Below are 21598 nucleotides of genomic sequence, written 5' to 3' on the forward strand. Positions count from 1 at the left end.
AGTAACTGCTTTTGATGCTGTAATCATTTCAAAATAATCCCTCTTTAGAAAGCCTGTTATGTTCTTGAATGAATCTTTACTTACTTTTGTAGTTTTTTATTTTTATCCCTTGAAGTAGCTGCATATAGCATTTCATTTTCTTTTGCTCTTTCAGCTGATTTCCCTTAATAAAAAGAATCCTCACAATTAATAGCTGACTCCTTCACACTTTACTTTGCCCTCTGGGGGCTGAAGACATCAGGTGGATTCCACCTGATACCACAGGAATATAACCACAAGTAGAATGCTGCTCCATAACAGAAAAACACTCCTTAACCAGAGTTTCTGCTCTTACAGCATGTGGCATGAATTGTTAGTCTGCAGTTTGGAGTAATAAAATTTTACTCTTCTTGATCAGTATCCTGATTTACACATGATGAGGCTTGGCCATCATTCTGATAGTCACATGACAACCCTTTTGATCGGAATGTTTTGGTTATGGAAATTCTCCTGGTGTGAGTTGGTGCAGCTCTCAACTCTTCTCTTGCTGCAGAGCTGACTCGTTTCAGGGATGTTAAGTACTGTAACAAAAAAGCAAAATACAGCATTAGGCTAGAAGTCAGTAAATGCGAGAAGGTGAATCTAAGGTATTACAGTGATAGGGTTGTAGGTTCAAACAACAGCCATATTCTAACTGCAAAAATGTTAGAGTCAAAGGAGAAAAAGGCAAATCCAAAAACTAAGTAGGTACATGTACTCCCTGAGGTTTGTGTCAGAACCATAGTATTATACACAAAACCCAATAAATTTCTTCTGTGTTTAACTTTGAGGCATTCTCGAATGATTTTGTTTTGAAGTGTCATCTCCCTGTGTTGCTTTCTCTTAAATATTTGCCCCCTTTTTTTTTTCCCAAGTATTTGAAAACTAAACCATTTGGGCATACTGAAAAGGTATCTTTTCCTACTTAAAAGACATGAGATCTATACAGTAGGCAAGTCTTTTCTGCAGGAAACTTTCTGTGGAGATGGCCTGCCTAGTAGTAGTGCACAGCAGCTAATAGGATATTTTTTGCATAAAACACATACAAAAATTAAGGTGACTGGTGCAATATTTTATATATGCTTTTATTTTTTGCCTTTCAGTCAGAGGTTTTGTTTGTTTTTGTCAGTGTGTTGCAGTGACATGTATTGGGTACAGTGGACAACTGTGCCATTGAGGGCTGGCATCTTTTCAGATGTCTGGTGTTTTGGCTCAAAGGTGTGAGGTCTTTGAGTATTATTCCTCATTTTTGTTCCTAAAAGAGTACCTGATGTAAAGAATAATAATTTTTCAGTTTGAAAAAAATTAAATTATGTTGCCTCTAAGTGCTTCAGCTTTTAAATTCAGGAGAGTTATGTTACAGTCTGTCAAACCAAAGGATCTGTATGCTGCAGAGCCTGTGCATGTCTAAGGATACATTTAATTAAACCAGCATTAGTGCATCTATACAGACTTATTAAAACACTTAGTTTGTCTCAATAATATTGATTAAATAGCAGTAGTTTGTTTAATCTAAGTGTATTTTTGCTATTACTACATTACTTCCAAGTAATCAGGGTAATAGTCATCATCAGTGAAATATCACGTTAGTTATGAAGTAATGCCATAAGAATTGATTTAGACTTGGCAGGAAAAGAAGGCTTTCTGTCATATAGTGCCAAAGCCTGATTTGGACTATTAGAATGAGAGTTTTAAACATAATTTCTGTTCATATAAACAGGGTGTGTTTTATAGGCTTATAGGTTATTCCATACTCTGAGTATCCATTATATCAAGGAACACCTCAGACAGTTAATTATGCAAAACATCATGTAAGTAATTACACAGTATTATTATGCATTTAACAGTTTTATTGATTTGCCAGTTGCTCACTTACAGTATTTAGAGCTATAAACAAGAAATGCTCACCCTCAGTTGAAATAGATCCAAGGAAATGAGCTAAAGATAAATGACACTAGTATGCATTGTTGCATCAGATGTAATCCTTAAACGTAGGAGCTGTCAACAGTGATAATTTGCAACACATTGGGGTATCTCAGGATCATTTCCTTCTTGTTAACAAAGTTTATCAACCAGGAAGCGCAGGGAATCAACTTGAAATAGAAAGGGAAGCAATAATAAATATTTATATATGGTGGGTGAGGAGGTTTAAATAATTTGCCCTCATTCTGGAGGGTCTGTAGTAGTTTCAAGTCAGCCACTTGAAAATTTTGTTTTTCTTAAAAGCAGCACAGAAAACAAAGTGCAGCCTCTCAGATGAGGTGCAGATGTGAAGGGTCTGAGATAATGGTTTGTTTGGCTTGTTTTGTCAAGCTAAAAATGAGCAAGCAGTAGTGTAGTCTTCCACTGCCTTGTGCGTAGGAAGTGCTTTAGCAGAGCTTGGGTAGATGGCATACAGAGCAATAGCAACTGTTGGGGAAGCTGGATCCTCTGTCAGCAGTCATCAGCTAGCTCAGGCCACTGCTGGTAACAACATGATGGCTTCAAGCATTGCTCCTTCTCTTCCGGCTGCTACTGGCTTTGACAGCTGCTCTGGAAGAAGTCACGGGCTTGCTTTGCTTTCCCTTACCAAGGTGAAGTGGTGACGGTTTCAAAAAAACAGAAAAGAAAGAATGAGTTACAAAAAGCAATGAAACGTTCAGCATTTCTTAACACCATCCCATCCCGCAAAACCCTCCCCACCAAACCACCACAGCTGTTCTGTTTTGCATTGGGTACTCCTTACTACGTGGTTGTACACATGTGTTGATTAATAAAGACCTTGCACGTAATAACAATTTTATTTGTTGCGTGCATGGGACAAGATTAGCAATACTTTGCAATTTATGATCTCATCCACTAGGTTAACCAAGCAGGCCTTACAATATTTCTTATTAAAAGAAGAAATCCTTTCTTTTCCTTCCTCCAACTAAGCCAGTGCACCTTAATGCAATGATGATATGTTAGACCCAGCAGTTGTCAAAGCATCGTATTACTGTGATGCCATAATGACACCCTGTCTCTGTAAAGTAGTCATGTTTTCTCAAATCACACGTTGCACCGTTGATTTCTGACATGACACTTCATTCAGTCACTTTCCTTTTCTTCGGCGTCTCCATTCTCTGACAATAGCAGCTGGTGCCCATTTTCCTACTAAGTGATTCACATTTTACCACTTTACTAGAGTGCAATTAGCTGAAGCAGAAAAAAAATGCTCAGTGTAAAGCAGCTCGGCTGAAATTGTTACTCAGCTCTTTAACAGGACCTGGTGAATGTCTTGAGGTGTTGTCGTGGGCGTCGGTGCGAGAAACAACGTTTTCGTTTCTTTGCACACAAACGTTTTTTTTCTCTGTTACAGTCAGGGAAGCCGAGTATGGGAATTCACTGGAACATGCTGACTCTTATTTTGTCTACTGATTTTAGTATAGACCTGCGAAATGATACTGAAAGTAAGCACAGTATTTAGAAGGAAATGTAGTATTTATAGTCAAAGCGAGGATGTGGCTTCTACTCCTGGCTGCTACACACTTAGTGCTACTTACTGCTACACTGCTACACACCTATGTCACTTAGACAAAGAGATTCTTCAATGCATTGGCTTTCACAGTTAAAGAATGAGGATAGCAAGGTCTTTTTGGTAGACGTCCATGTGAAAGGAAGGTACTGGAGGAAAATCAGATGGATTGTACTGTTAGCGTGAAAAGTACCTAGGTGTGCATAATAACACCTGCCTTGCTGATGCTCCCACATAGTAGCTGTCATTACAAATGTCAACTGCTAACAACCTATTCTGATATTTATGGAAATAGGGCAATCCTCTCGTCAAGAAAAGAAAATACTTTATATGCAGGTAAAAGTGGACTTCAGTGTTGGTCTGCAGTAAAGGTGATCACTTTAACTGTTGTAACCAATTATTACTGCCACTGATACCACCAGCATGGCTCTGAAATAGCGAGTGATGCTGTAAATAGAGCTTTTCCTTCTTGAAAAACAAACATGAAATGCGTTCACAGATTATGAATTATTGGCATGTTGTTTTGACCTCCTTTGGGTGTTGGTAATAAGGGAGATGAGGGAAAAGTAGCTTTGTGAACCAGTTATATATATGGATGGAATATGAAAAGTTCCCAGTAGCTCGAATGAAGCTTGCTTTCTTAAGGCTATATACTGTAATCAGATGCAGTTAATTTTTGCATTCCACTTGTATATTGATACTGATTTAGTCAGTGTCAGCACTGTCAATATCATTAGTAATGTGGCAGGTAGATGGAAATATGAATGTGATTGCATTAATAAATTCTTAATATATTCAGCCTTTCATAAGCACATAGCATTACAATTTATTCACTATTGTTTAAGACCATTTTAAAGAAGAAGTTGCCTATTGAAGTGCTCCATCATTGTACCTTTCTGCCAGCAGTTCTTGGCTTCAGGTCTTACTTAAATGAAGAAGATTTGAAGTGAATATAGTGTAGATATGAAGAGTTAATGCTGTATATTGCTTGTTAGCCATGGATTGCAGCACCCTGTGTATTTTCTCTTGTATATGTGCCTGGAAATGCTTCTAGAGCCTGCTGGTACTTTCCCTAAAGCCACTGAAAGGAAAGTTCACCAGAGATCTCCCACTTGTTAGAAAACTTGCTTCAGAACAGCCCACCACAAATGGAGCTGCCATTTATTTGACTTAAAATCTAGTAAAGAAAAAAAACAACCCCACCAAGGCTTTAAAATAAATACTGTACGTTTTTATATGACACATGTTATTTCTATTCATAAACCTTAACTAAATTTAGATTTTTATTAATCCAATGTGACCTAAAAATTTTGCATTAACAGCACAATGTGGAATTGGGCTTATTCTCTTTGAATGCAGATAAAGCCATCATCTTGAAAATAGCTCTTTCTGACAAAAAGGTGTTCTTTTGAAATAAAGTCTTATTCACTACATTCCTCTTAGAGTTAATGTGAATTTTAGTGCCTCTAATTTTAGATTGAAGTGAGGTCTAGAATAAAACCCACCGGCTGACAATTGAATTTATAGATAGTTGTGAATATTTCAGGCTTGAATAATAGAGCTGTAGAATTTCAGACACAGAGAGGAAGAGAGAATTAAGCTCCAACTGTAGTTTTACACTATAATGCAATGGTGTCTAGGAATTCTTCAGTGTAACGAGCTAAGTAGTAATTAGGAGGGAACTGAGGGAGGGATTTTACAGAGATCTAGCTTAGGCATTATTCCAAATGTTCAGCATGATAATTTGATGGTGGTCACACCTGCCATCCATTTTAGATGGCTCTTGAATTACTTTTGTTCAGAAGTGGTGCAGTGAGGAAGGAGTGAAAGCCGTAGGTGTCTGTTGCCCACCCACAGCCAGTAGCCAGCCTTGTCTCTGTTTCACCTTCCGGGGATTGACAAAGTTTTTGTTCTCCGAGTCAGACGCTGTTGTTTTCACTTTTCCTTGGAACAGTTAATGTTTTAACCGCATTTGCGCTTTGCCAGCAAGCACCAATCCGGTCTGTGCTGTTGGAGCTGGAGGCAAAAGCAGCTCTGGCTTGGTTAGTACCAGAACCTGCTACTTCAGAAGCATCAGCAGACTGGCTTTAGCGTAGGCAGCACTGGTGATCAGATTTTAATGCTTGCTAGAAATGAGATGGTATTTTGGTTCTGACTGCTTGGAGTCAGAGATAGCCACTTCTGCACTGGCCAAAACAACGTGCAATTGACCAACTAGTTAATTGCAATTTTTTTTTTTTTTCTGGAAGGAGAACGGTGACATTCAAGCTCGTTATTGCACAAATTAGATTTAAAAAATCGGCAGTGGGAGTCTCATACAAGAACGTGCCATTGAGCTGGTTATGACAGACTGTAGGCAGTGACTCCTAGTGCCATATTGTGAGACTTTCTGTGTGAAGTCTTGGCAGAAGGGAGGTGAAAAAAGTGAGTACCTGTTTAGTCAATAAAAGGATCTTAGCGTGTAGAAAAATAACGTAAAAAATTAGTCGGTAGAATGTGGAAGTTAATTGATAATTTTAATCACAGCTGTATAAAATTCAGTGTCAAAGCAAGAGGAGAGAGAGACAGAGAGACACCATGTTTTAGTACCCTAATAACTTCTAACTCTAGTCTAAGATCGTAATGTATGTAAGAGCGGTCCAGTAATTATAAGGTAATAAGTGGAGTGGTGGTGTAAGTGCTCTAAATTAAAAGGAATTCGCAGAGCTGCTGTAAGTCAGTGCCGACCCGCTTTCTTTCAAACGTTGACTTGAGAAAAGTGCTTAGCCCAGAGTGCAAGTAGAAAGACAAGAGAGAGCTATCTATTAATTACAGCACTCATTAACAGTGACGGCTACAAGGCAGCAGATGCAGAAGAAAAGGCACACGCTACTGCAGGCTGGCAAGGGGATTTCCCCCCCTCCAGTTCTTGAGGAAAGGACAACACAAGCAGGTGGTCCACTGTAATAAGATATTTTCACGGCTTTAACCTTCCCATTTCCTTGGTTTATTTGCTGACACCAGATAGCTTGCTCCTTCCACCTCCCCAAATAAGCACTGATTTTAAGTTTAGAGGGTAACATTTCTGTACATCAATCTGGCTGTTTTCCAAATTCACACATTATTTGTTTTCAATAGAATTTTACAGTAAAAAATCACAACAATTGGGAGGTTTTAAATAAGATCCATGGGCACTGATTTTAGAGTGAATCTCATCTTAAACACTTACCTTTAATGAAGTGTCAGGCTTTGATCTCTGTTATCCCCATTGGAAAGGAAGCCAACTGTCTAGATTTATGTCTTTTTTCCATTGGTGAATTTGATTCCAGATACTGAAGTAAAAATTTATGAAAATTGTTTTATTTTTAAGTAAAAAAAACTGGAAAAGTGAAGATAAGATCTCAATTATTTCAGAAAATTAAGTCAGTCAAATTGTTTGGACTTACATGTTTGCTTTAAAAATATGAATCCATAGCTCCAGGTGGCCTTATGGGATAGTTGTTTTTCTGCAGTTAATGTTTCTCAAAAAATGTTCATAACTGTCATCTGAACTTTGGCAGTTCTGAGAGTACTGTCAGGAAAATGCTGGATAGGCCATTTGCTACTGTGGTCTCATAATCGCAGCTGGAGAAAATGAAGATAATACCTGAATCAGAGCTTTCTAATTATTTTTTTTGTCCTTTGTTCACCCTAAAATGTGTAAAAAAATAATAAAAAACTTGAGGATGGAAATAGACAAAGATTTCTCCCCCAGTCCTCTCTGTAGAAAGCACTGATTTGTTGGATCAGATATGGTATGGTTTTATTTCAGATGCTTAATTCTGAAACCGCAAGAACTGAGAAGACAAAATCTCACCTTCTGAAAGACAAAACCTTTATGTAAAATTTCCTCTAATATATTTTTTTAATCCAAGAATGGAACACATAAAATGTCAGATCCTATAGAGCTGTAGATATATGGGATAGTGGCTTAGTTATTACTGGTTAGTCTTCGGATAATGGCTAGAAAGTAATTGCAGCCAGAGCTGATGAATCATTTCACTTAGATTTTGTGAAAATGGAGTTCAGCCTTAATTATTTGTTAGAGTACCCCATCGATGTGCTACTTTGTTACTAAATAGCTGTATCTATAATAAAGCAATATTAATGAAGGAAAAAAAAGATTGCGAGAGACTTGCTTTTCAGTTTTAGGATCAGATCAATAGATGATGGATACGTGTTTTAGTCAAGTGTCTTGACAAATATTAATTACAGAGCAGAACCTTTATGTGATCAAACTTGGAAATATTTGTTTCTGATGATGATGGAATTTACAGAAAGAAAGCATAGGTAGGAAAATAAAGACATTTAATAGCCAAGCTGTCTAATAGGAATTTTAAGAATTTTTGACTTGCTCAATGGCAAGTTCAGAATTTAGGGTTGATGTGAAGTTGACACGTAGCCTAGAGGGCAGGTGGAGGGGACAACAGACGGGTTTGGTCTCTTTAAAGTTTTTGTTTACTGCCTGTCTGGAGCTTTGACAAAGCTCTGTCATGCCCTTATGCTGATTACCTTCATGTAGAACAAGAAGTATTGACTCATGAATGAATGATGTGCAGTCCCTAACCCTTCCAGAGCAGCCTTAAAGAGCACTGTCTTTAATACACAGATTCTTCTTTCTCTCTCTCCCCACTGCAGGCTTCTCTGCAGAATGTCAAGCAAAGATCGACACATTGATTCCAGCTGTTCGTCGTACATCAAGACGGAACCGTCGAGCCCTGCCTCTCTGACGGACAGCATCAACCACCACAGCCCCGGTGGCTCCTCCGACGCCAGCGGGAGCTACAGTTCCACCATGAATGGACATCAGAACGGGCTGGACTCGCCGCCGCTCTACCCCTCGGCCACAGGGCTGGGGGGCAACGGGCCGGTGAGGAAACGGTACGATGACTGCTCCAGTACCATCGCCGAAGACTCTCAGACCAAGTGCGAATACATGCTGAACTCCATGCCCAAAAGACTGTGTTTGGTGTGCGGTGACATTGCATCAGGGTACCACTATGGAGTGGCCTCCTGCGAGGCCTGCAAGGCTTTCTTCAAGAGGACAATTCAAGGTTGGTTGGTTGTTAAGCTTCCTTTCTTTTGCTCAAAATGAAAATGTGTAGTCTTAGGCTGAAGCCTGTTAGGACTTCAGACTGTGCCTTTTCATTCTTCATACTGCTTGGTCCTACAGATGTTGCTTGTGAAGAAGCCCCTTTGGGCTTCTCTGGGAGTTCTGTCTGTCACATTTAGCCCAATGCCATGTTTATTTCCATTAAAAAAAAATAGAAAAACTCTGGAGCTATCCAGTGGATGTTCAGATTTGTTTTCTCTGTGAGTTTCTCTGGATTCTCATAAATGATTGTTGTGAAGAAAGTGGAGCATTTTCTGAGGGTTGTCGTGGATGCCTCTTGAACACACCCTGTGGCTGTCACACAGGATTATGTTTGTGTGCTCCTCCTAGTTACACCTCTACTGTACTTCAATTGGTACAGAAATCCAGTTTATATTCATTAAAGAGCCAGTGCATGTAAAATCAGAACAAAATGCAGTGGTGTAGTGCTTTGTGCATATCAGTGTATTGATAACTGATCTTTCACCCACTGTATACAGTGGCCTTAAGTGGGTTCAACAAATAACTGTGAGATCACATTGTAAGGAGATAAATTGGCAGCTTTTGGTCTCTGCTCAGTATTTTTTACTAATCTGCTCTTGATACCTATGACAACTGTGCCACATATTTTGGCATAAATTAGTACAAATGGGAAAATTTGCATGACTGCTTCTTCCAGTTCAGAACCTATGGAGACAAAATAACCTTCTACTTTGATTTAGATATCATCCTTTCAAGTAAAATTGAAGGTGCTTTATTTAAAGAACATGAGGCCAAGCTTGGCCTGTGCAGGAATATAGTGTCACATTAAATTAAACTCAGACTTCAGAGACTAAAATTAGGTTGCTAAGTCCAAATTTAAGCTCCTCAATAAAACCTGCTTGATTTTCATACATGTTGAGCACTTGAAATTCTCAGGAAAGACAAGGCAATCTGGTGATATACTTTTCTTTTTAGGAGTGAGCACAACATGAGCTTCAGTTTGTAATTTCACATAACCCCAAATTTGACACATTTGGTCAAGATTTCTTAAGTATAGTAGCTCCATATTTAATGTAAAATTAATAAGGAAAAATATGGAATGTTAATTGAATTTATCCTTTGCTGAGGCAATGGCTATTTTATTCTTCTCTCATCCATTTTGCTTCTGAAGAGGTTTGGGCCTTCTACCAGCATGAAGTACCCATTTTATGAGGGCCATGCAGCCACTAAAAAGAAACATTAGACTTTAGTTGTTCTAATGGAGCTGTATGTTACACTGTTGGCAACCAGTAAACAAAGATTCCTTGTGGTAGCCTGGGTTTATATGTAAAATGAGCACACACACACAGAAGCAGTGTGCTTATTTTAAGTCTCTGTTTTAGAAAAAGTAAAAAGAATAAAAATAAAAAATAGGTAGGTGATTTCACTTGACCTTCAAGAACACTTTCAGAAAAGCTCAAAAATGTTTCCACTGAAGCAATTTGTATTTTGTGGTTGCTAAACTTCAAGCACCAATTTCAACTAGCAACTCTTTTTATAAATGGTATTTAATTGCTGTGTAATAGCTGTCCTACAGGACTGAATTGATGCACGATTATTTTAGTTGCATTTTGAGCACCAAAAAAAAAATGCTACAGAAATGAAAAACTGATTGAAGTGTTGACTTCTGGCAGTAATAGGTAACCTGCAATTTTACACCACGCCACAGACAGCAAGTTTCTGGGCATGGGAGCACAAGACAGAGACGTCATTCTCCAGATTAGCAACCTGGACTTGGCCGCGCAGCCCAAGTTAGAACTGGCAGCTGTGCAAAAAGTCTCAGTGCGGTTAGAGCACGAGCTGCATCAGCAGGTGACAGTGCTGTGAAGACAAAAAAAATTGCAGGAAGGCAAAACCAAGCATTGAAAGGAAAAGCAATAATGAAGAAACTAAGAATAGGAAGTATGTTACCCATCGTAATGCCGTGGCAGCATCTTTGGTAATGGTCCTGGCTAAACTGGCACAACTACTGAGAGTTTTCAGTTACCATCCAAAATAATGGGAGCTACTTGGGTGAATGGGTTGTGCAAGGTGGCAAAAAGCATATAAGAAAAAGGTGCTTCCTCATTATTTGAATGGGAAAATTCTACCTTCAGGCTTGCATGAAGAATAATTCCCCTGAGGTTTTTTGCTCTAATTGATAGAATTTAGTTCCAGGGTTCTGGAGGTCATTCTTCCCTGCACCATTTCACTTCCTTGTTCATATCATGTTCCTTCTCTTTCTCTGCTTGTTTTTAAAATGAGTTTGCTGCTGCATAACTGCAAATAAGGAAACAGGAAAACAGACTTTGAAATACAGAATAGAAAACCAGATTGCCTGAAGAATCAAATACTGTAACTCTGCATATGAAGGAATATCATATTTCAGCTCAAATAATTGCTTGTTTTAAATTCTAATAACTTAATTGTGATGGGTATTTTATTATAGATTCAGTGAAAAAGAACGCTTGACTTCCCAAACCTTTGTGGATCATTCATCAGTTTACTCAATTGGCTCAGACTTGCAGATCCTCAGTGCTATTCCTGTTGAAATCATGGGCACAACTGCCCTGACTTCAGGGAGGGGAAGGCTGAGCTGATAAGGTTGGATTATGAAGCACATCCAGTGCTCGCTTTAGGCCAAGTGTCCTCTCCACTGAGTCAATGGGAGTCTTTCCATTCTGAGGAGTCTCTTGAAGTCTGAGTAGGTGGAGGCCACAGGTAGCTGCCCAGAGAGCAGCACAGTTACTTGTACACCACCAGCATCTCATGTAAGACAGAAGCGTCACAGCATAGCTAGTAGCTCCTACGCAACACAAGTATCACTCTAATGTAGAATATACACCTTTTTTAAGGGTAATGGAGATTATAATCCCTTTTAGATTTAGCAATTTAGTCTAAAAAACATCTGTTCCTACTTCTTGGAATCCCTGCTCATTTTCTTAAAAGTTAAGAAATTAAATGAACTCTGTTTTGAATTACAAGAAGGAGTAATTTTGTCTTTTTAGAATATATATTTTTAACATAGCTCAAAAATACATTTGCAGTTGTAATAAAGTGTGCATAATTACAATAAAAATCAATAATATTAGAAAAAATTAGAAACAAGCAATTTCCTGGCTCAAACAAAACCCACCAAAAAAGAGCTCAATATATAAAATTGGTGTCTTCTTAGGTCATAGTAGAATGCAGTGATGTTCTGCCCCTTTTGTGAGATATAAGGTATGGAAGAACTGGATGTTCTCTCTGCTCAGCCTAGTACTCACTCAGCTGCAGCTCTCAGTTTGCTTCTGGGATAATTTACATGGTAGCTGATTGCAAGTGTCTCACAGAAATACACACACAGCCAAATCTTCCCAAAATTGGCTTAACATCAGGGATAGTAGAAAATAGCAACATCTAAAAATAGTTACAGGTCCATTGATTTTTTAGGGTCTCTTCACAGTTTTTGCTGTGTACTGTATTATCTTGAAAACTCCAAGCTTTCATTAAAAGAAAGAGAAGGAACAGAAAGAATTTTCGCTTGTCAGCTGGGTGCAAAGTCTTGTGTTTGACACAGAGGTCTTGTACTTACTAGATATTTTGTAGAGAATATTTAGTGTAAATATATTTCTCATAATTTTTATTTGGTCAGTTATCATAAAGACTAGCAAGTACACACTTTCATTAATAACATTTAATTTCTCAGTGCCCATAACTTAAACATTATAGCAGGTGGATTGAAATGGTATTCTTCCTTTCAGGAGAAGGCTAATAGCACCTATAGGTTCAAAGACTGTTTATTATCCTGCTTTGTGTTAGCATTTATCTCTCTAGAATAATGGCCTGCATCTAGGAAACTTCCTTCCTTCCTCCTTCCCAATTGTCCAGACTGTTGTCTTTGGGCTCTTTAAACTAGCCTGGAAAGATAGTGTGTAAGGCCTACACATTCCTCACAAGGCTTCTTGCAAAAGTCTCTGAGCTTACTTATCGTATCCTTGGGTACTGTTTAAATTTTCCCCACAAAAGCAAAATATTTTGCATTCAGTAGTCTTGGACTTTGGTCTTTTGTTCGTTTGGGTTTTTTTGGTTTTGTTTATATGTTTATTTTTTAAGGAAAAACTGTTGGATGAGCAGTAGTGATACCGCAGTCATCTGTTTATACACAGGGTGAGTAAAGCAGAAGTTAGTAAGAAGCCCTGCAATCACACCCTCACTGTCTCATCATTTAAGCTCTTCATCCCTGAGAGTTGCTGCCTGTCAATGTCTCCTAACACAAACAGGAAATATTCTATCCTTGAAATGCTTATGTCTTTTTGGTCATTATGTGAACTAGACCAAGTCTGCCATCACATTTTATGGTGCTCAGCTAAGAGCCTTCAGCTCAACAGTTCTGCAGGGATGTTCCTATTTTCTTCAATGCATGCCCAAATAGCTTTGTACTTTTTTCAGCTTTTTGGTTACTCAGAGTTGTTTTTAGTCCCTCTGTGTTCAGGTTTTTCAATCCTCTTTAGAGTGTTGACCCATTATGAAGCCAGTTTGATCTGTAAATGTACAAACACTTTACAGTAAACACTTTTTTTTTCAGTCAGGAAGATTTAATCAAGAAGGTTAGAACTGGCTATGTACATTCAGATAAGGCAACATAAAGTTTGATTTGAAGTTGCACATGACCAAAGTGGCTTCCAAAGGGTATTTTGTGTCTCTGAAAGCTGACTTCTGTAGTACAGTTTTGTGGAGGAAATGAAAGCACATGAAACAAGATTTTATGGCTTTTCAGCATCTTTGCTGGCAGCTAAGATTATTGTTTTATAGAAGGATAGGGTGGAGGCCCACATCTTGATGCACTGGCCTGTGGACCTTGGCTTGGTGCAAAGATGGCAGCCCTCCAGTCAGCCGAACACTAAATGTCACCTGAATCCATCATTACCTGATTAAATCATTCACCTTCCTTATATAAGTGAAACTCTGTGCATCAGCATTTCTTTCAAAGAATATTTTAAGCAAGCAGTGATAGATATCTTCCCTTTTCCCCAATCTCTCTGTGCCTGTGGGCCAGGCAGACTAGCAAGGAAGTATTTTTAATTCCTTACGACACATCTTTTAATCCTGTCATCATGTCATTGCATAGCTACGGCAGCTAAACAAGATGAGACAATAAAATACAAACATGCTGAAATCTGAGAACCAGAGAGAAGTTTGAAAGTGTACAGATTGTTCTGTCCTTTTTACTATCTCTGCTTTCCTCACAACCTTGAAAATTAGTTGAAGGAAGCATTGAGATAATTTGGGAATAAGAATGAGCATCCTGATTGGTGAGTGGTTATTTTGAACCCATCAGAAATACTGAGAAAGAGATGTGATTTACAATAGTAAATTTGTAAATTTACTGGTACAATAGTATGTATCAGTGCCATTATAATTAGGTCTGGTTCTCTTTTTGTTATGAATATCTCTGAAAACCTGCAGCCCACTTACAAAGCCCTGTCTAGTTTGAAACCAGAGACATGTGAAACCTCAGCTAGCAAGTGATTCATATTAATGTTTCTGTAACTTTTTTAATGACCTTTTTTTCTGGTGTGGAAGTCATTCCGTTTGCAGCTTTACAGACGGAGATATTCTGTGTGCTTATAAACAGTGACAATCTTCCATGCTATCATGGTAGAATGTATCAAAATTAACCTAGATAAAATACCAGTTGGGACCAAATGTAGATAGTTCAATCTTTCTGACTTGAACAGCTCTTAAGTGACTGCCAGTGAGCAGGGGATCAGTTCCCTCTATGCCTTCAAAGCTGTGCTTCTCTCTCAACGTGACCGAAATGCCTTTCATTTCTCTTCAAGATAAAGAAGTTGACTCCAGTGGGAATCAAAGGTTGTGGGGCCCTTGCAGGTTCAACACCCCCTAATATCAGCCTCATGCTGAAAGTTAAGGGTGATTTTTCTATGATGCTGGAGACCCATCTACCTTAAGTTGGGAGCTGATACAAACCTCTCATGTAGTCAGACCAGCCAGCATCACCTTTACATTTTTGCTTTAAATCACCTTGTTGCTTTCTAAGAATACAAGAAAAAAACTTTTTTCCAAGTTCTAAATATGTTATGGTTCAGTAACACAGTACACTGATATCTTCAAAGCAACTCAACATAATGATTTCACTAAAAATGTACTTTTGATCTGTGTCCCTCTGTTAAAGACAATATTTAAAAACTAGCTGCTCCTCTTTAGTTTCTTATTCTAACAGAAAAAGCAATGTAAGCAACAGAGATGAAGCAATCCTTCATACATGGTCCTGTCACCTTGAAAAAACATTTGAGACATTTGGGAACCAAACTTTTAAATGTTCTGTAACTCTGTGTGTACAGTATTGTTTCTGAAGTTGTCTGGGTGAAAAGTTATGGATACAGTCAACTTCAGGCTTATTCATCTCCAGATGACCTGTAGCAGAATTCATAGCTCTACAATTTGTAGTGTTTTCTTACACTATCAGGTGAATCTGTTTGAGGATTTGTCAGCCAAAACTGGATTCAGTTAGGCTCAAATCTGACCTCATTCCAGCCTGACTCTACTTCTTAAACCTTATCAATGAGGGTATTTTAACATGTGAAAATATTTACTTACATTTAAATTCAGCTAAGTTCTGACTGCAAAGTAGGGAACAGAATCTGGAAGAACTGAAACTTTAACCTGAGAGAAAATGCTTTTACTTTCCTCAGTTCAGCTTCATTAAGACATCAAATAGGTTTTTAAGTCTGTCTGGGACTTTTTCTCTGTCCTTCTTTTCAGTTAGCCTGTTACTCTTTGATTTCTAGGAACTCATTCTCAGTTTTTCAGGAGCTCTTCTGTTCTGGTTGGATCACATATAAAGGTGTGACCTAACACACTGTAATTCACTCTTTCTGTTAGCTTAGATTCTCCTTTGTCTCTCTTTCTAAGAGTTATCCTTTATTAAATCCCAGAAGACCTATGGCTGCAATCCTGGCTGCTTTCCATTTTCAGAGTTTTGATGCATAGCAGTCCTCAGAAAGCAGGTGTATTCCTTTGGGTCTGTCACCTGGGAAAAGAGAGCATGAAGGTGGTACCTGGGGTAAGCCTCACTGCAGGAAGACTTAAATCCAGTGAAGCAGTAGTCTCTATGAAGAATGAGAGCACTTAATTTTTTAAATACAAGTTTTTGATAAAAAGGTATTAAGTTAAAGAAGATGAAAGAGAATCTTTGGGAGAAAAATGGAGCATTGTTGAATTGAAATGCAGCTGTGTGAGCTGATCATAGCATAAAATTAGCACATTGGAGGAATGTGGGTTCATTTGTTTTTTTCCTTTTTTTTTCCTTCTGAACCTATATTCCCACAGAGTAAAAGTTTCAATACTGATATCTTCAGTATTCCTCCTGGTTTTTGAAGTGGCTCATGGCTATTCTTTTCAAATACACTTTCACCCTGCATCTAAGTCCTCCTCATAGCTTTTGCTTGTCCGAAGATTTTCTGAGCATATTCCAAGAGCTTGTAGCAATCCTTTTACATCTTTGGTGTTATCATGTCAATTATTGCAGTATGAAAACTCAAAAAAAGCTAGAACTTGCTGCCTACACCTTCTGCATTTTGTCAGTGTTGCTGGAAGAGAGAATCCTGTTTCAGCCTGTTTCTAGAGCCAGTTTCTGACTCTCAGTATCTGGGAGGTTCTGAAGCTGTGACTGTTGGTGACAATAACTTCTGCCAATGCAGGAGGCCCAGTGCTTTCAGTGACCTCATCTTTGCCATGATCCTTGCTTCTCCTCTCTTACCGTTAGCATCACTGTCAGTTCTGTGCAAGAAATGGCCAAAATGGTTTTGTGAACCTTGGCTAAGTCCAGTCAGTTGCCTCACTTGTAAAGCTGTTGTGTAAGTCCGTGTACCATAAAAGTTGTTCTGTCTTCACAGCTCATTCAAGTAACATCCAAACTTCACCTGTGAGGTAAAAAAACCCAAATGGTACCTTGGTCCAGTTATCCTTGAGCTGGGTGCAAAGACGTGACCATATGAAGCATCTAGAATTGGAGAGCTGGGTATAGAATATAAGTTTTAGCAGCTCACATGCTATCTCAGGATCAAATGGCATCATGTTTTTAGTGAATCAGTTGCTCTTGATAGGCACAGTGTGTTAGAAGTATTTTCTCATCTTTTGGCTGTGGTAATAAAATTTAACAAATCGGTAGAAAAAGGAACTGCTTTTAAATAAACATTCCTCAGTACATGAAAAAAGAAAAGGGGCTTAGGTTGGTATAAATCCTGTTATATTATTCTAGCACAGGGAAATATATTTGGGGAATGAAGATTTGACATATATTTTTATTTTCAAGCATCACACTAATTTATATTACTCAGCCCTTTAACTGCCAAACTGTAAAAGTCCATTACGCTACTGAAAGGAATATACAAATTATCCCCTGGCACTTTAGGCAGGAGTTTTACTTATACGCTGTTATTCTATCAGCCAGCTAGCTGCACGATTCTATTAAGGAGTAAGTGAGAAAATTATATTGCCTGCAAACTAATTGTACAAAAGACTCTGAAATAAGTAATCAGAGCCCAGTTCTTTCTGAAAACCAGCCAGGAGATATTATAAATGGCTCAATCGCTCTTGTCAGCCCAGTTTAAAGACCCAGAGCTGCCATGTTGATTTTGTTCACTCTATAAGACAACTTCCTCTCCAGCTGTTGACAGGACTGGGCAAACTCAGCTTATACTCTTCCTAGCTGCTCAGCTTCAGCCTCCAGCATCTTGAAGTAAGCAAGGAATTGATAGAGCTTCCTTCTGGATAATTCTTTAAAATAAAATGCAGATCTGAGTGTCTTGAATGGAAATTTGTATCTAGAAATAAATAAGAAATTATGAGAGTTCTAATGAGCTGGAATGTGCAGTAAATTCAGATTTTTAGCAAAAATAAGTCCACTAATACTTTGAGTGCTAGATAAAATGCATTTTAATATGATATAGATATCCACTGCATCTATATGGGGAGACAATATGTTAGTTCCTTGAACTTTTGCTGCAGTCTAGCCGTACTCTAAAATGCTGGAACGCTTTTGGGGGACCAGCTATGGTCGTTGGTAAGATGTGGATCTTTTCTTGTGTTCCTGTAACTCTACTGAGCTCATTGGAGGAATTCTTTGCAGCATCTTCAAACTTCATTTTCCAAAAGTGAAGATTGAACATCTGCTGTAAAATACAATTCATTAAAGAAAGGCAGTCTAAATTGAAAGGAGATTCCCCCTCTAAGCTAAAGTACTGGAATCCACATGACTATAATAATAGCTCCTTTTAGCATTTTTTAGGTGTCAAGAATTTGCAGGAAAAGTAAGTTACATTGTGCATGCTGCGGACTGTTGCATAGTTTGCACAAATGTGAAATGTCAGGGTATGGATTAGAAGTGTCTGCAAAAGGAAATGAGCAATCTTGCATTTATCTCTCTAGTTCTGAATGCTGCTTTTGGTGTTGGCATTTGTACCTTTGTATCTTTGGACAAGGGCTCTCACTGCAGTGTGCAATGTTCCACCTGCCTTGGTAGAGAGCTTTGCTGCTTGAAGTTCCATGTTATAATCTCGATCTTGTTTTTGATCAAGATCATTTCTGACCTTGTGCAAAGGTGTCTTTGATCTTGTGCAAAGCATTTCCGATTCTCTGTTTCTTTATTTTTTTAAATAGGGATGGTAAAACATTTATTGCTGTAGTATAATGAAGTTCATTAGATACAATTTGTGAAAGGCTTTGAAGGTCTTCCTGTGTAGTGTTTGTGCCTTTCTAAGAACGTCTTGTTAGAATGAGAAAATAATGTAAATCCTTTGTTAAGCTTGCCCTTATCATAATTTTTTGCCTATCCTTCCAAAAGTGTTATTTCCTAGCATTTCTAATGTGTATTGGAAAGACATTTTGCAGGAACTGTTGTGCTGAATTCCCTACCCACCATAGCCTTCAGTTTCTTAAACAGCTAAGAAATGGGAAAAGGACTTAAAACTGGTTTGACTTTTTTCAACAAGAGCTATTAGCATTCAGTCATACCAAGATCTATTTTATTCACCAGCATTGCTAACTCACTCATGCAGCAATGTCTATGAGGAAGAAAGCCTGCAGGGGCCTGAACAGGTTGTGCCAAATTCGCTAGTTGTGTCGGCAGAATACACATTGTGCCACACAGACCTCCTTTATCATAAATACTTAACCAATTTTCAATAGATGTAAGTGGTTTAAGTATTACTTTCTGTTGAATTAGCAGTTGCTGAGCATTTGAGTCTTTGTGCAATCCTGCAATCCACTAATGTGATATTTAATGAGGAGACATCAGTCTGGAGAAAGGTAGTCAATATAAATCAGTGTTTACAAAGTGTGATTAACTCTGAAATATTTCATCAATGCTGTGGTCCCAGGCAGACTCTATGCTAATTATTAGAACCTGTGCATGTTTCAGGGGACTTTGATGGACCCTGAGTGCAGCAAACATGGAGCAGCAAAATTGCGATTATGCTCGGACTGTCTCTGATGACAATTTATGCATTTGGTGTGATGACCTCTTGCTTCCCAAGAGGGCAATAAACAGAATGCATTTTCATTGAGATACTAATGCACTTAATCACAGGGGGAAAGGGTTAGAAAATAAAGAAATACCTTTAAAGCAAGATGTGACAGCCTGATGGGGAAGATACTTTATTTAAAAGTCAGTTTGCTGGTGTAACTTCTGACTGCTGCAAAGTCTGTCATGCTGGATGTAGTCATGGGCAGTAGGATGCATGGCTGGGCAGATGAATAAGCTGAGGTAAGCTGTTTTATGAAAAGTGCAGTGGTGCTAGGGCAAAAGAGAACAGATGTTGTCCCATTTGGACTTGGATACCCAAAGATGTGATTCACAAAGATGTAAAGAAAATACATATATTCATATGTATTTTACTCATTCATTTACAAGCTTTTATTTTCTTATTTTTGAGGAGAAATATTATGTACTAAGCAGTAACAAAAAAAAGAAGGAAAAAAAAGGGGGCAAAAAAAAGAGAGTGCTTTGCCCAGGAGGGCTCACATTTAAGGCTTGTTGAAGGCCTTGAGGGGGGAGTTTGGAGAAGCAGAGGCAAAGGCAAGCATCTCTTTCAGTTTTTGTTATTCTGACAGCTTGACAGGAATGATCCCATTCCTGATGCCTCTCAGTACAAGTACTTGGTCCAAAGTACAGAGGGAAAGGGAGATGTCCTGGAGCAGAGATCTGACCTGGCAGCTGTAAAACATGCTAGATGTGGTGGTGACAGTCCTGGTGAGCCCTGCCTGATGCTCTGTGCCAGCTGTGGTGGAAGAAGGGTGAAACTCTGTAGTACCTGTAACAGTTAATTGTGCAGTAAAGCAGTCCTCCTTTTGTATTCTAGGCAAAGAGAGACTAATCAAATTGGCTAAAAAGGAAAATGAAAAGTGCTCAGAGAAGCAGCCTGAGCATGTGGCTTGGTATAGAAAATAAATGACAAAATTTCTTTCTTTTACCAGCAGAAATAATGTATGTGAAGGATTTTGCTAGGGACCATATTTGGAGTGAGACACAGAATCACATTAATTGTGGTTTTGTATATATTTCTTTCATATAGATGTCTAGATGAACAAAAAAGGAGTAAAAAACTTCATCTTTTAACTCAGCTATTTACTTGAAAGGTGTTTCCTTTCCACTGCTTACTGTTGATATATTTCAAAACAAAATACAAGAGCAGTTAGCATGAGTGCTTCGTATACCTGTTGTGTTGGTTAGTCAGTGACTCTGAACACCTCTTCCCTTGTCTGTTCCATCACAGGTAACATAGAGTACAGCTGTCCAGCAACGAATGAATGTGAAATCACAAAGCGCAGACGCAAGTCCTGCCAAGCCTGCCGCTTCATGAAGTGTCTAAAAGTTGGCATGCTGAAAGAAGGTAAGACTGACCACCTCAATATGTATCTCTCTGCAAACACTTGCTACAACTGTAGGGCAATGAGGAAAGAAGAGAGACTGGTGAGTGTTCTGATCAGGTATTGCAAGGCAATTTTCATGTATACTTGCTTTTTCTGACATCAGCTTCTCAGCTATCAAATCATGCTTTATCCACATAGAGTTCATCATCTTGTGTAGTGCAGCAAAATGCACCTCAGCATTCAATCTCCTTCAGTAAGTAACTAGTAGAATAACCATCAGAATTCTCAAAGATTTCTTTCCTCTATTCCTTATCTACTGACACTTTGTCCCAGTCCTGGAAGAAAACCAGAGCACATACTGTGCCTTCTTTTCCCTGCTTTCATTCAGTCTTCATTCCATCAGGACAAATGAAAGGGTTACTTCTAAATTAAACAAGTATAAATATTGAGTGTGTGTACTGAAGTTACTGTGACTACACTGGAGCAAATGATGGTGTGCAGAAGAGGAGAATCCTTCCCCCACACTTTTTTTTTTTTTTTCCTAAAAGCATCTGAGAATCCCTGCCCCTCACTGTAAGTATATATTGAATGTTTTAATTCATCAGTTACATTTTGAAGATATTGAATAACAGGTAAACATAAAAAAATGTTCTCAAGAAGTGGTGCTATCTTACCTGGAACCTGAGTCATCTATGTTAAATAAAAAGCAATTCCTTAAATTGTGGTTGCCTGCTATGCACTTACATTGCTGTTAATGTAAATGGAAAAGTACAATTCTATGTGCACGTATTATATGCATTATTATTGTAGAGCACTGTCACCACCAAGAAAGATGCCATGGACTTCTGAACTAGATAAACATTTAATATAAAATCAATGTAACATTCTCTAAGTATTGTATCCGAGGGAAAGTACTCTGTGTTAAGCAACTACTTTGAAACAGTCCTATGCAATTGTGCTTTGTCGGTGCTTAAAAACTCAGCTTTAATAGCGGTCTGATTTTTGCAAATGGTTTGGTGGTAATCAGGGTAAAATCCAAGAAATAGCATAGACCAGAGGAGAGATGATGGGCAAATTAGGCCTATCACGCACCTACAGACATA

General features: G+C 38.4%; 1 protein-coding gene across 27 annotated transcripts in view; it reads left to right on the forward strand.

Moving 5' to 3' along the window:
* The window catches only part of ESRRG (estrogen related receptor gamma), a 389265-nt gene that overhangs the window by 259141 nt on the left and 108526 nt on the right, over positions 1–21598 (forward strand). For all 27 annotated transcript variants that reach the window (XM_085054812.1, XM_085054808.1, XM_085054800.1 and 24 more), the window contains 2 exons: positions 8168–8583; positions 20399–20515. In XM_085054812.1, coding sequence (XP_084910938.1) covers positions 8181–8583; positions 20399–20515 — 520 coding nt within the window. In that variant the 5' untranslated portion in view covers positions 8168–8180. The remainder of the gene's footprint in view (positions 1–8167; positions 8584–20398; positions 20516–21598) is intronic.

The sequence above is a fragment of the Lichenostomus cassidix genome, chromosome 3, assembly GCF_008360975.1.
Source record: "Lichenostomus cassidix isolate B80296 chromosome 3, HeHo_3.0, whole genome shotgun sequence".
Classification (NCBI taxonomy): domain Eukaryota; kingdom Metazoa; phylum Chordata; class Aves; order Passeriformes; family Meliphagidae; genus Lichenostomus; species Lichenostomus cassidix.